This window comes from Leucoraja erinacea, chromosome 3 (assembly GCF_028641065.1).
Source record: "Leucoraja erinacea ecotype New England chromosome 3, Leri_hhj_1, whole genome shotgun sequence".
In the NCBI taxonomy this organism is placed as follows: Eukaryota; Metazoa; Chordata; class Chondrichthyes; order Rajiformes; family Rajidae; genus Leucoraja; species Leucoraja erinaceus.
Window position 1 is genome coordinate 11,327,372 of NC_073379.1, and position 14,042 is coordinate 11,341,413.

The 14,042-nt window shown below is 46.3% G+C and overlaps 1 protein-coding gene across 2 annotated transcripts in view; it reads left to right on the plus strand.

Moving 5' to 3' along the window:
* The window catches only part of LOC129695276 (FYN-binding protein 1), a 99,071-nt gene extending 86,133 nt beyond the window's left edge, over window positions 1–12,938 (plus strand). For both annotated transcript variants that reach the window (XM_055632071.1, XM_055632072.1), the window contains 5 exons: window positions 1,796–1,895; window positions 3,377–3,539; window positions 5,148–5,181; window positions 8,387–8,430; window positions 11,947–12,938. In XM_055632071.1, coding sequence (XP_055488046.1) covers window positions 1,796–1,895; window positions 3,377–3,539; window positions 5,148–5,181; window positions 8,387–8,430; window positions 11,947–11,969 — 364 coding nt within the window. In that variant the 3' untranslated portion in view covers window positions 11,970–12,938. The remainder of the gene's footprint in view (window positions 1–1,795; window positions 1,896–3,376; window positions 3,540–5,147; window positions 5,182–8,386; window positions 8,431–11,946) is intronic.
* The last annotated feature ends 1,104 nt before the right edge of the window (window positions 12,939–14,042 follow it).

Genomic DNA, 14,042 nt, shown 5'->3' on the forward strand with positions numbered 1-14,042 from the left:
ACACTGTTGAAGGCCCGATGGTAATCATGTATAGTCTTTTTGCTGAGCTTTTGGAGCATCTCTGCTCAAGACTGCAAGAAATCGCACAGAGTTATAGATGCAGTCTAGTCCATCACACAGACCACACTCCCCACCATCAACTCCATCTACACTTCACGCTGCCTCGGGAAAGCAGCCAACATGATCAAAGACTTGTCCCTGTCCCACCCCGGCCATTCCTTCTTCTCCCCACTCCCGTCCGGCTGAAGGTACAGAAGCTTGAAAGCGCGCACCACCAGACTCAGGAACAGCTTCTTCCCCTCCGTTATCAGGTGTTATATTGGTGAGAGGGGAGAGATTTAAAGAAAACTTGAGGGGTAACGCTTTCACTCAGTGGGTGGTGGATGTATGGAACGAGCTGTCAGAAGAGGTAGTTGAGGCAGGGAAAGTAGCAACATTTAAGAGACATTTGGACAGGTACATGGATAAGAATGGGTCATCGCGGGCAGGTGAGTAGTGTAGATGGAGTCTTGTATGTCTTGGACCAATTGGGTTGAAGGTCCTGTTTCTGTGCTGTATGACTCTAGGTGTGGGACTTTGTGTGATATTTGACTCTTTGACTCTAAAGGGCCTGTCCCACGGGTGTCATTTGCACGTCATATACGCGACATCATTTACGCGTCATGATGCGTGGTGAGACGTGGTGGCGTAGGCAGTGACAGGCGATAGCGCGCGGCGCCACAGGATTTTGGAATTCTCAAAATCCTCGCGCGCCACCTGCATGACGCTCAAATGACGCCCAAGTGGAACTGGCCCTTAAGGGTATTCTCCTTCTCTGCAATTAACCTGTTCACTGCCAAGTATTCTTTCCACTGTTGGCCATGGCCTGAGTATACTTGGCACTGAACAGGTCTGTGTACTCACTCTGCCCGTCGCAATGAAGTGTGACTGACATCAAAAGTTAACTAATTCTCCCTCTCCCCAGAGGCTGCCTGACTGGTTGAGTATCTGCAATGTTTTGCGATGTTATTGTAGCACTCAGCTGTTCGCCTTTCAGTTGGGGTGTAACACACAGTGCGTAAGAAGGAACTGCAGATGCTGGTTTGCACCAAGGATACACACAAAGTGCTGGAGTAACTCAGCGGGACAGGCAGCATCTCTGAAGATAGGTGACGTTTTGGGTCGGTAACCTTCTTCACACTGCCAGGAATCCCAGAGGGGGAGCAGTGAGAGGGGGGCTCACGGAACTGCCATCGGAAAGAGGAGGAGAACCTCTTCCAAGGAGGCACACATTGGGAGATTTCATAGTGGAGCAGTGAAATGCAGAAATAAGGAACTGCAGAACCTGGTTCACAAAAAAAAAGGAGTAACTCAGCGGGTCAGGCAGCATCTCTGGAGAAAAGTTTGCATCCCTGTATCCCTTCCCTATATTCTCTTCCCCAGCCAACAATGGGCCATTGTGGGCTCCACCCTTCCTTGGTCATCTGTTGCCAGCCCTCCTTTGTTCAGGCCTTTCCTTACCTCCAGTTCCCTCCCTCTATGTTCAGTCTGAAGAAAGGTCTCGACCCAAAATGTTACCCATTCGTTGTCTCCAGAGACGCTGCCTGATACGTTGAGTTGCTCCAGCACTTTGCACATCTTCAGTGTCTAGTATCGTCTCGGTGAATGTTGTACGGGATCAGGCCTAGTGTGGGAGTCGGTGCGAGTGTTACTGAGGTGTGTGAGGAGAATACAACGGGAAAGGCTCCTGCCTTGATTTTGATTTTAGTTAAAGGTCAAATCTCCTAAAGCCGTGTTCTTTTTTCCTATTGAACAGTTTGAGACCTGGGCCAAATAAAGGCAAGAAAGACGATATGGATCCAAAAAGAATCAAAAAGTTAGAGAAAGAGGAAAAAGACTTCAGGAAAAAATTTAAAGTAAGTGTTCTGTCTTCAAAACTCTTTACGATTCTATGGAATTGCTCATTAAACTTTCTGCTAAAAAATAATACCCTCTGTTCATAACATAGAAACATAAAAAATAGGTGCAGGAGGAGGCCCTTCGAGCCAGCACCGTCATTCATTGTGATCATGGCTGATCATCCCCAATGGGCCTTCTCCCCTTATCCCTTGATTCCACCAGCCCCGAGAGCTCTATCTAACTCTCTCTTAAATCCATCCAGTGATTTGGCCTCCACTGCCCTCTGTGGCAGCGAATTCCACCAATTCGCAACTCTCTGGGTGAAAACGTTTTTTCTCATCTCAGTCTTAAATGGCCTCTCCTTTATTCTAAGACTGTGGCCCCTGGTCCTGGACATGCCCAACATTGGGAACATTTTTCCTGCATCTAGCTTGTCCAGTCCTTTTATAATTTTATATAATCATAAGAAATAATCAGACATTATTATCCTGTGGATAAAATTTTAAAAAGGGCGGCACGGTGGCGCAGCAGCAGAGCTGCCACCTCACTGCGCCAGAGACCCAGGTTCTATCCTGACTACGGGTGCTGTCTGTAGGTTCTCCCCGTGACCACATGGGTTTTCTCCGGGTGCCCCGGTTTCCTCTCACATCCCAAAGACGTGCTGATTTGTAAATTAATTGGCTTATGTAAATTGTCCCGAGTGTGTGGGATAGAACTAATGTACGGGTGATCGCTGGTCAGTATAGACTCGGTGGGCCGAAGGGCCTGTTTCCATGCTGTATCTCTAAATTAAACATTGGAGCAGAATTAGGCCATTTGGCCCACCGAGTGTGCTCCACCATATAATCATGGCTGGTCTATTTTTCCCTCTCAACCCCATCCTTTTCCCCATAATATTTGATGGCTTTACTAATCAAGAAACCTACTGCATCTATCTCCACTTTAAAAATACCCAAATGACATTGCCTCCTCTGCCATATATTATTTATTGTCATAGACTGATACAGTGTGGAAACAGGCCCTTCAGCCCAACCTGCCCACATCGACTAACATGTCCCATCTACACAAGTCCTACTGGCCTGCATTTGGCCCATATCCCTCTAAACCTTTCCTATCCACGTGCCAATCTAAATGTTTCTTAAATGTTGAGATAATACCAGCCTCAACTACCTCCTCCGGCAGCTCGTTCCATACGCCCACCACCCTTTGTGTAAAATAAGTTACCCCTCGGGTTCCTATTAAATCTTTCTCCCCCTCACCTAGTTTTCGAGTCCCCTACTCCGGGCAAGAGACTGCTTGCGTCTACCTGATTTATGATTTTGTACTCCTCTATAAGATCACCCCTCATCTTCCTGCGCTCCAAGGAATAAAGTCCCAGCCTGCTCAACCTCTCCCTTCGAGTCTTGGCAAGGTTGACGGCATCTCATTCCTCGTTTTTTGTTAAGTGTCTGGAAATGTGAAGCAGAGTGTCATTTTTTATTTCCCTCGCCTCCAACAGTTTGATGGGGAAATCAGGATTCTAGGAACTGTCCAAGCCGCTCAGAATTTAACCAACAAGAAATGGGGCAACCGCGATCTACCGCTAAAAGCGGGTGAAGTTTTAGACATTGTCCAGCACACCGATGTAGTTAAACTGCTCTGCCGCAACGTAGATGGAAAATGTAAGTTTATTTCATTTGTTTTAATAAATAATATCTGATGAGAGGCATGAGGAACTGCAGAGGCTGGAATCTTAAGTGAAAGACAAAATGCTGGAGTAACTCAGGGTGTCAGGCAGCATCTCTGGAGAACATGGATAGGTGATATTTTGGGTCATTTATTCGAGTTTGAAGAGGTTCATGACCTGAAACGTCACCTATCCACATTCTCCAGAGATGCTGCCTGACCCACTGAGTTACTCCAGCACTCTGTGAAACGTCACCTATCCATGTTCTCCACAGATGCTGCCTGACCCGCTGAGTTCCAGAGAAACTGCCTCACCCACTGAGTTACTCTCTGTGAGACATCACCTATCCATGTTCTCCAGAGATGCTGCCTGACCCGCTGAGTTACTCCAGCATATTGCATTTTACCAGTTTCAGATGAGACATATTTTATTATTGAATTTCCTTTTAGTTTACTTTAGTTTATTATTGTCATGTGTATAGGTACAGTGAAAAGCTTCTGTTTGCCTACTATCCAGTCAAGAAAAAGACTATACATGAATACAATCAACCTGTCCACTGTGTAAATATAAAGGATAAAGGAAACAACATTTAGTGCAAAGATATAACATTGAAGTCCGATAAAGTCTCATTAAAGATAGTTCGAACGTCTCCAATGAGGTGGATGGGAGGTACAGGACCGCTGTCTAGTTGGTAAGAGGATGGTTCAGTTGCCTGATAACAGCTGGGAAGAACCTGTCCCTGAATCTGGGCACAATCTGTTTTCCCCAGGGTGGAAATATCAAAGATTAGGGAGCAGAGCTTTAAGGTGAGAGGGGGAAAAGTTTAAAGGAGATGTGCGGGGTAATTGTTTAACACAGAGGGTAGAGGGTGCCTGGAATGCACTTCCAGGGGTGGTGGTGGTGGAGGCACTTACAATAGTGGTGTTCAAAGAGGTTTGTAGACAGGGACAAGGATATGTAGGGAATGGAGGACTATGGATCACGTACAGACAGAGCAGATTACAGGGGAAGGTACCTGGGGAGGGGGTGGTTTGGGTGAGAAGGGATGAGTTAACCAGGGATTTGTGGAGGGAACGGTCTCCGCGGAAAGGGATGGAGATGGGAAGATGTGACTAGCCATGGGATCCCATTAGAGGTGTGAAAATGTCGGAGGATTATGTGTTGTATGGGACGGCTGATGGGGTGAAAGGTGAGGATAAGGGGACTCTGTTCCTATGTCCAAATTCCATAAATCACTTCTGGCAGTCGGCCCTCCTCAGCCTCCGACCTTGTAGTCCCCCCTACTCCACATGGCTTAGTTTTACCTTCTCCCCAAAATCCATACGTCCTGTTACTCCAGCACTTCAGTCTTTTTCCCCCCGTAAACCAGCATCTGCAGTTCCTTGTCTCTAGCTAAAGTAAAAGATAGAGGAAAGGAATCAAGGAATGCCTCTCTTGGATAATTTACTAATCTGTTCTGCAAGCAGAATGGATTAAAATTGCCCTGATATGAAATATGATGGGTCTATTTAGTATTTTTAGCGTTTCCTATTGCGATGGAGTGTAAGCAGTTTGTCTAAAGTTTGTTGCTATTTTAACTCTTTCTCTTCTTTTTGAAAAACAGTTGGATACGTTCAAAAAATCTACTTAGCCACAGAGTGAGTATATTTTTTAATAACATAACGCAGTGATTTTTTGCCCGTCTTTTCCAATTGACGTTTTCTGAACCTTTAGTATTTTATGGAGGGCGTCTTTCCTTGAGGTCAAAGCGATAGAAAGCCAATTCCATGCAGCTAAAATAAAATGTAACAGCTCTTTAATGCGAGAGTGGGAAATAACTGCAGTTTTTGAAGAGGGAAATTCGGGTAAGTGTCAATGCCCTGTCCCACTTGGGCGTCATTTGCGCGTCACGATGCACGACGCACGCGTCATGATGCGCACGTGATGCGCGCATGGTGTACATTGCGCGCGCATGGTGCATGGTGACGTACGCAGTGATGCGCGGTCGCGAGCAGCGCCCCAGGATTTTAGAAACATTAGGATTTTAGAGGCCATTCGGCCCATCGAGCCAGCACCGCCATTCATTGTGATCATGGCTGATCGTCCCCAATCAATAACCCGTGCCTGCCTTCTCCCCATATCCCTTGATTACACTAGCCCCTAGAGCTCTATCTAAATCTCTCTTAAATCCATCCAGTGATTTGGCCTCCACTGCCCTCTGTGGCAGGGAATTCCACAAATTCACAACTCTCTGGGTGAATACGTTTTTCCCCACCTCAGTCTTAAATGGCCTCCCCTTTATCCTAAGACTGTGGCCCCTGGTTCTGGACTCGCCCAACATTGGGGACATTTTTCCTGCATCTAGCTTGTCCAGTCCTTTTATAATTTTATATGTTTCTATAAGATCCCCCTCATCCTTCTAAACCAGTGAATACAAGTCTTAATCTTCAGACTTCTAGTCTTTTCAATCTTTCCTCATATGACAGTCCCGTCATCCCAGGGATCAATCTTGTACGTCTTGGGATGTACAAAATCTTCGTGCGCCATCTGCGTGACGTGCAAATGCGCCCAAGTGGGACAGGCCGTTTAGGTATTGCATTTCGGGTATTTAAACTAGGGCAAATGGTATTGTGGACTGTAAAGATGGTTATCAAGAATTACAATGGGATCTTGATCAGTTAGGAAAGTGGGCTGAGGAATGGCAAATGAAGTTTAATTCAGTTGTTTAGGACGGCATGGTGGCATAGCGGTAGAGCTATTGTCTTACAAGCGCCAGTAACCCAGGTTTGATCCTGACTACGGGACTGCTTGTCTGCAAGGAGATTGTGCGTTCTCCCCGTGACCTGTGTGGGTTTCTTCCGAGATCTCCGGTTTCCTCCCACACTGCAAAGACGTACAGGTTTGTAGGCTAATTGGCTTGGTGTAAATGTAAAAAAAAATTGTCCCCAGTGTGTGTAGGGTAGTGTTAATGTGCGGGGATCGCTGGTTGGTGCGGACTTGGTGGGCCGAAGGGCCTGTTTCTCTAAACTAAATTAAAGTGAGAGGTGTGGCATTTTGAGAAGTCATACCAGGGCAGGGCCTTCACAGTGAAGGGTAGGGGTCTGGGGAGTATTATAGAGCAGAGGGATCTAGGAGTACAAAGGTTGACAAATTGCTGGAGAAACTCAGCGGGTGAGAATAGATCATTGTTAGCTAGGGGAAGGTGACACCGAAGCATATAAAGATAAAATCTAATCAGGAGGGCAGTCAGACTGGTCAGAGAATGTTAACGAGTTATACACGTAATGAATCTCACTAGGTGAACAATGAAACTAGTACAACAACTTGGATGGGGGAGGGATGGAGAGAGAGGGAAAGCAAGCTTGAAGTTAGAGAAGCCGATGTTCATACCGCTGGGGTGTAAACTACCCAAGCGAAATATGAGGTGCTGTTCTTCCAATTTGCGCTGGGCCTCACTCTGACAATGGAGGAGGCCCAGGACAGATTGTGTCCTTTTGTGTATGAACCAGCATCTGCAGTTCTTTGTTTCTACATCATGCAATCTTGTAGGGGAGGCAAATTCAAAAGCAGATAATAGAGGGAGGGCTTGCAGCGGGATCTTGATCTGCTGGGCAAGTGGGCTGAGGAGCGGCAAATGAGTTTTAAATGTGAGGAGTTGCATTTTAGGAAGTCAAACTAGGGCAGGACTTTCACGGTGATTGGTAGGACCCCGGCCAGTGTTGCAGAGCAGAGGGATCTAGAAGTGCAGCTAAAGAATTCCTTGAAAGTGGCGTCACAGGTAGATAGGGTGGTCAAGAAGGCTCTCGGTACATCAGACAGGCTATTGAGGATAGAAATGTGGGTGTTATGTTCCAGTTGTACATGATGTTGGTGAGGCCACACTTGGGAGTGTAGTGTAGGCAGCATCTATGGAGAGAAGGAATAGGCGACGTTTCGCGTTGAGACCCATCTTCAATCTGAAGAAGGGTCCTCGACCCGAAACATTGCCTATTTCCTTCTCTCCATAGATGCTGCCTCCCCCGCTGAGTTTCTCCAGAATTTTTGTCTACCTTTGATTTTTCCAGCTTCTTTCTCAAACACGGAGTATAGTGTTCAGTTTTGGTCACTCTTGCTGTAGGAAAGATGTTGTTAAGCTGGAAAGAGTGCAGAGAAAATTTCCGAAGATGTTGCCAGGACTCAAAGGCCTGAGCTACAGGGAGAGGTTGAGCAGACTTGATCTTTATTCCTTGGAGTACGGGAGGTTGAGGGAAGATCTTATAGAGGTGTTTAAAACCACGAGGGCAATAGATAAGGTGAAAGCACAGTCTTTTACCCAGGAATCAAAAGCAGAGGACGTAGTGTAGGTTTAAGGTGAGGGGGGGGAAGATTTAATGGGAAACCTGAGGGGCAACTTTTTCACACAGCAGTTGGTGGGTGTATGGAGCATGAGGCCAGAGGAGGTAGTTGAGACGGGTACAACGATAGCAATTAAAAGACACAGGGGCAGGTAGATGGAGAGGAAAGGTTTAGAGGGTTATGGGCCAAACGCGGGGCAATTGGGACGAGCGTAGATGGGGGCATCTGGGTCAGCACAGACGAGTTGGGCCGAAGGGCCTGTTTCCGTGGTGTGTGACTCGAAGGAGAATATTAATTTAGAACTGAAGGAAATAATTTGTATTTGGATCCTCGGTGTAAGATCAGGAAACCACAGGAATCACATCCGATGTGTTCTCCAGTTCTTCAATACAGTATGTGGGAAGCCTTCAGGTTTATGCCGACTGAAGTTGAAACATGGCAAACTCAACAGCTATGTCACAAAATAAAATGCTTTTTAATTTGACCAGAATATATAATAATAAAACACTTTTATTTATTTATTTCCAGAAATGTGGAAGGGGATGGCGAGATCTATGATGATATTGATACAGGTATGTTTAGAGGTGTGCATTGTGAAGAGTATGGGATGTTTACTGTTTGCAAACCTCCAGTGTTGCTTCAAGTATGAACTTCATTGTTCAGTTATAGAGTAATACAGTGTGGAAACAGGCCCTTCGGCCCAACTTGCCCAAACCGGCCAACATGTCCGAGCTACACTATCCCACCTCCCTGCACTTGGTCCATATGCCTCCAAACCTGTCCTATCCATGTATCTGTCGAACTGTTTCCTGAACATTGGGATAGTCCCTGCCTCTACTACCTCCTCCATACACTCTCGTTCCATGCACCCACCACCTTTGTGTGAAAAAGTTACCCATCAGATTTCTATTAAATCTGTCTCCCCTTCACCTTAAACCTATGTCCTCTGGTACTCGATTCACCTACAGGAAATGGCAGATGAGTTGAACAGGTACTTTGGATCCGTCTTCACTAAAGAGGACACAAACAATCTTCCTGATATAGTAGTGGCCAGAGGATCTGGGGTGACGGAGGAACTGAAGGAAATCAACATTAGGCAGGAAATGGTGTTGGGTAGACTGATGGGACTGAAGGCTGATAAATCCCCAGGGCCTGATGGTCTGCATCCCAGGGTAGTTAAGGAAGTGGCTCTAGAAATCATGGATGCATTGGTGATAATTTTCCAATGTTCTATAGACTCAGGAACAGCTCCTGTGGATTGGACGGTAGCTAATGTTATCCCACTTTTTAAGAAAAAACATGCATACACTTGAGTCTGAAGAAGGGTCCCGGCCCAAAACGTCACCTATCTATGTTCTCCGGAGATGCTGCGTGACCTGCTGAGTTACTCCAGCACTCTGTGAAGCGTCACCTATCCATGTTCTCCACAGATGGAGCCTGACCCGCTGAGTTACTCCAGCACTCTGTATCCCTTTGTGTAAGTTACTTGTTTTTACAAGATAATCACGGGAGTGTTTAATTATCATACGTAGGCAAACCATGAGAGGAATGGATCGGGTAGACGCACAGAGTCTCTGGCCCAGAGTAGACAATAGACAATAGGTGCAGGAGTAGGCCATTCGGCCCTTCGAGCCAGCATCGCCATTCAATGTGATCATGGCTGATCATCCCCAATCAATACCCCGTTCCTGCCTTCTCCCCATATCCCCTGACTCCGCTATCTTTAAGAGCCCTATCTAGCTCTCTCTTGAAAGCATCCAGAGAACTGGCCTCCACAGCCCTCTGAGGCAGAGAATTCCACAGACTCACCACTCTCTGTGAGAAAAAGTATTTTCTCGTCTCCGTTCTTATTCTTAAACTGTGGCCCCTGGTTCAGGATTCCCCCACATCGGGAACATGTTTCCTGCCTCTAGCGTATCCAAACCCTTAACAATCTTATATGTTTCAATAGTAGGATATCCTCTCATCCTAAACTCCAATGTGTACAAGCCCAGCCGCTCCATTCTCGCAGCATATGAGAGTCCTGCCATCCCGGGAGTTAACCTTATAAACCTACGCTGCACTCCCTCAATAGCAAGAATGTCCTTCCTCAAATTAGGGGACCAAAACTGCACACAATACTCCAGGTGTGGTCTCACTAGGGCCCTGTACAACTTCAGAAGGACCTCTTTGCTCCTATACCCGACTCCTCTTGTTATAAAGGCCAACATGCCATTCGCCTTCTTCACTGCCTGCTGTACCTGCATGCTTACTTTCATAGACTGATGACACAAGGACCCCCAGATCCCGTTATACTTCCCCTTTTCCCAACTTGACGCCGTTTAGATTGTAATCTGCCTTCCTGTTTTTGATACCAAAGTGGATAACCTCACATTTATCCACATTAAACTTTATCTGCCATGCACCTGCCCACTCCCCGAACCTGTCCAAGTCATCCTGCATTCTCATAGCATCCTCCTCACAGTTCACACTGCCACCCAGCTTTGTGTCATCTGCAAATTTACTAATGTTACTTTGAATCCCTTCATCCAAATCATTTATGTATATTTTAATTAACTGCGGTCCCAGCACCGAGCCTTGCGGTACCCCACTAGTCACTGCCTGCCATTCTGAAAGGGACCCGTTAATCCCTACAATTTGTTTCCTGTCGGCCAACCAATTTTCTATCCATGTCAGCACTCTACCCCCAATACCATGTGCCCTAATTTTGCCCACTAATCTCCATGTGGGACCTTATCAAATACTTTCTGAAAGTCCAGGTAAAATCCACTTTTTAAGAAAGGCGGGAGAGAGAAAACAAGGATTTTAGATCAGTTAGCCTGACATCGGTAGACTATCTTCGACTACCCTCGATTGCCTACGACTAACATCCCGACCTGCTGCGACCTACTACAACTAAACCTACGAGTAAAAAAAGTATCCATTTTTTCCATGGCGATCTTTTTTTATTCGGGGGCATTTTTCAGCATGTTGAAAAATATGCCGCGACCCAGCTAATGCCTCGAGTACACGGAGACCACTCTCGAGCATGAAAGAGAGTTACGAAGACCTCCTACGACCTCGTGTCGACCATGCTGCGAGTATGAGTCGAGGGCAAACTCACCAGAACTCGCGGATTAGGTCGCCAAAGTGGAACAGCCCCTTTAACATTTCAGGTTAGACACAACAAGCTGGAGTAACTCAGCGGGTCAGGCAGCATCTCTGGAGAAAAGGAATAGGTGACGTTTTGGGTCGAGACCTTTCTAATACTTCTAATACTTCTAATATTGATGAATTTTCTAGAAATAGGAATAGATTGATTGATTGAATTGAAAGATACAGCATGGAAACAGGCCCTTCGGCCCTTCGAGTCCACGCCGACCATTGATCATCCATTCACACCCGATCTATGCTATTCCACTTTCTCATCGACTCCCTACACACGAAAGGCCATTTTACAGAAATAAATTAACCTACAAACCCGCACGTCTTTGGGATGTGGGGGATCTAGAAGAGACCCACACAGTCACTGGGTGAACGTACAAACTGACACAGTAGGCAACCAGGCTCAGGATCGAATGTGGGTCTTTGGCGCTGATTGGGCATCAGAAGTCTGAAGATGAGTCCCAATCTGAAACGTCATCTATCCATGTTCTCCAGAGATGCTGCCTGACCCGCTGAGTTATTCCAGCACTCTGTGAAACGTCACCCATCCATGTCCTCCAAAGATGCTGCCTGACCCGCTGAGTTACTCCAACACTCTGTGAAAAGTCACCTATCCATGTTCTCCACAGATGCTGCCTGACCGGCTGAGTTACTCCAGCACTCTGTGAAACGTCACCTAACCATGTTCTCCAGAGATGCTGCCTGACCCGCTGAGTTACTCTAGCACTCTGTGTCCTTGTTTCAATATTGAATGCCACAGGTTGCAATCTTCCTGGCAGGGAAAAGAGATGGTTTGTTATGTCACTTCTGGGTGGATTGAGGACACCGAGGTGTTTTACGGAGGTGTTCTGCAAAGTGGTCACTCATTCTTGCCTTGACCCTCCGCTCTTTCCAGTATCTAGAACTCTCATCCCAAGGTATTATTTCCTTTTTTGCCATTGCAGAATGCATCTACGATAATGACTGAGCATGACTGCAGGGAATTGGACAGAGCTGCCACAGTCCACCTCGTCTCCTTCTCTTCCCATTTGCACTGAGCGACAATACGCAACAATCACTTTACGAAGGGAACTCTTCAGCAGCCAGCGTCCCGCCTCTCGAAAGCTGCCAGCTCTCTCCGTTCCCGCGACGTCAGCAAAGAATCGGTCAACAGAAGATCCATCGACAATCTTCCACCCAGATCATCTCACTCCACAATTGTGAATTGTGGACCACCCTTGGGGAATAAGAATTATTTATATTTGAGAATTTGAACAAACCCAATTATGTTGAAGACCCTTGAACCGTCTTTAATGTGTGCTTTGAACATATTTTGCTGTTTATTTTCCTGAGAATGACTTTTGGAACACCTAAATTGAAAGGATGCAGTACTGTTATTCCTCTTTGCTAATGAGTGAATCAGTCAAACATGTGCGCTAAAATTCATACTACTTTTGTAAGTATCGTTACATATCTCTAACTTTGTGTTTCTAATTGAGTCTATTTGCAACCATTGCTTCTTTTGTGTATAGTTACTTGGTTATGGGCAGTACGCGTATGGTTAAAGGAAGTATGTTTAATTTGCAGGGAACACCTTCATTTCTTGAAGGCTATGCTCTCCACCTAATTGCTGTTTAATATTATGTTTTATTGTCCCCCAGAAGTTATGGTTTATCTCTCCGCAGATACACGTTTCAGCTGAACATTGCTCATTGTAATTTTAATGCATCTGAAGATCATTGCTGTGATTAAAATCTCATATGAAATGGCGTTGAAAGAAGTCCTCCATTGTAAATGAGATCGATTTGCTTTCCGACGGTTAAATCTCTTATAGGAATGGCCGTGAATGAATTAATGAATGAAAACGCACACCTCCAGACTCAGCAAAATCAGGGGCCAGTCTCACCCTGGCCACTCTCTCTCTTCTCCCCTCTCCCAAAAGGTACAGAAGTGTGAAAACGCCCACCTCCATATTCAGGGATCGTTTCTTCCCAGCTGTTATCAGGCAACTGAACCATCCTATCACAACTAGAGAGCGGTCCTGAATCTAGTTCTTCGACGAAACTCAGACTATCCTTGATCGGACTCTGCTGGCTTTACCTTGAACTAAACGTTATTCCCTGATCATGTATCTTTACATGGAATGGCTCGATTGTAATCATGTATTGTCTTTCTGCTGACAGGTTAGCACGCAACCAAAAGCTTTTCACTGTGTTTCACTCGGTACATGTGACAATAAGTTAAACTTCCTTTTCTTGCGTATGGCGTGCACTGCCTAAAATTGTAGGACAACTTGTTCCATTTGATGTTATTTGATTGTGCACGCCAGGTTGATTGCATTCGTCGAAACAGGGCAGACCACGTGAAGGTTGCAATCTTAAGTTAAACTGATACTAAATGCGAAGAAAGCAAGAAGAAGGTGTGGGAGGAGAATGTTTCCAGGAAACCGCGTACATGGAAATGCAGTGGCCAGCCTCCTTCCCCTGACCCCCCCCACCCCCCCCATTTACCCACGACGCATCTGCGTGACCGCAAATGACGCCCCAGTGGGACAGGCCCTTAAGAGTCTGAAGAGTTTGCCTTTTCTTGCCTCCTTATCCAAACTGGAACTCCCCCCCCCGGAACCCCCCCCCCCCCCCCCCCCCCCCCCCCCACCCCCTTTCCACCTCTACTTTTCAGTCTGAAGAAGGGCTCCGAACTGGAACGTCCCCCTTCTTTTCCCTGATGCTGCCTGACCTGCAGAGTTACTCCCGCATTTAGTGACTATCTTTGGCATAAACCGGCATCTGCAGTCCTCTTCCTACACAAGTCTGAGGTGACTCTAGGACAGGCTAAAACACATATACATTCAATGTCTTCCACAATCAAGGACATTGACAATTACGAGACACACGGGCCCTGGCGCAGCGGTAGAGTTGCTGCCTTACAGCACTTGCAGCGCCAGAGACCAGGGTTCGATCCCGACTATGGGTGCTGTCTGTACAGTGTATTTACGTTTTCATCCTGACTGCGTGGGTTTTCTCCAAGATCTTCGGTTTCCTCACACAATCCAAAGACGTAC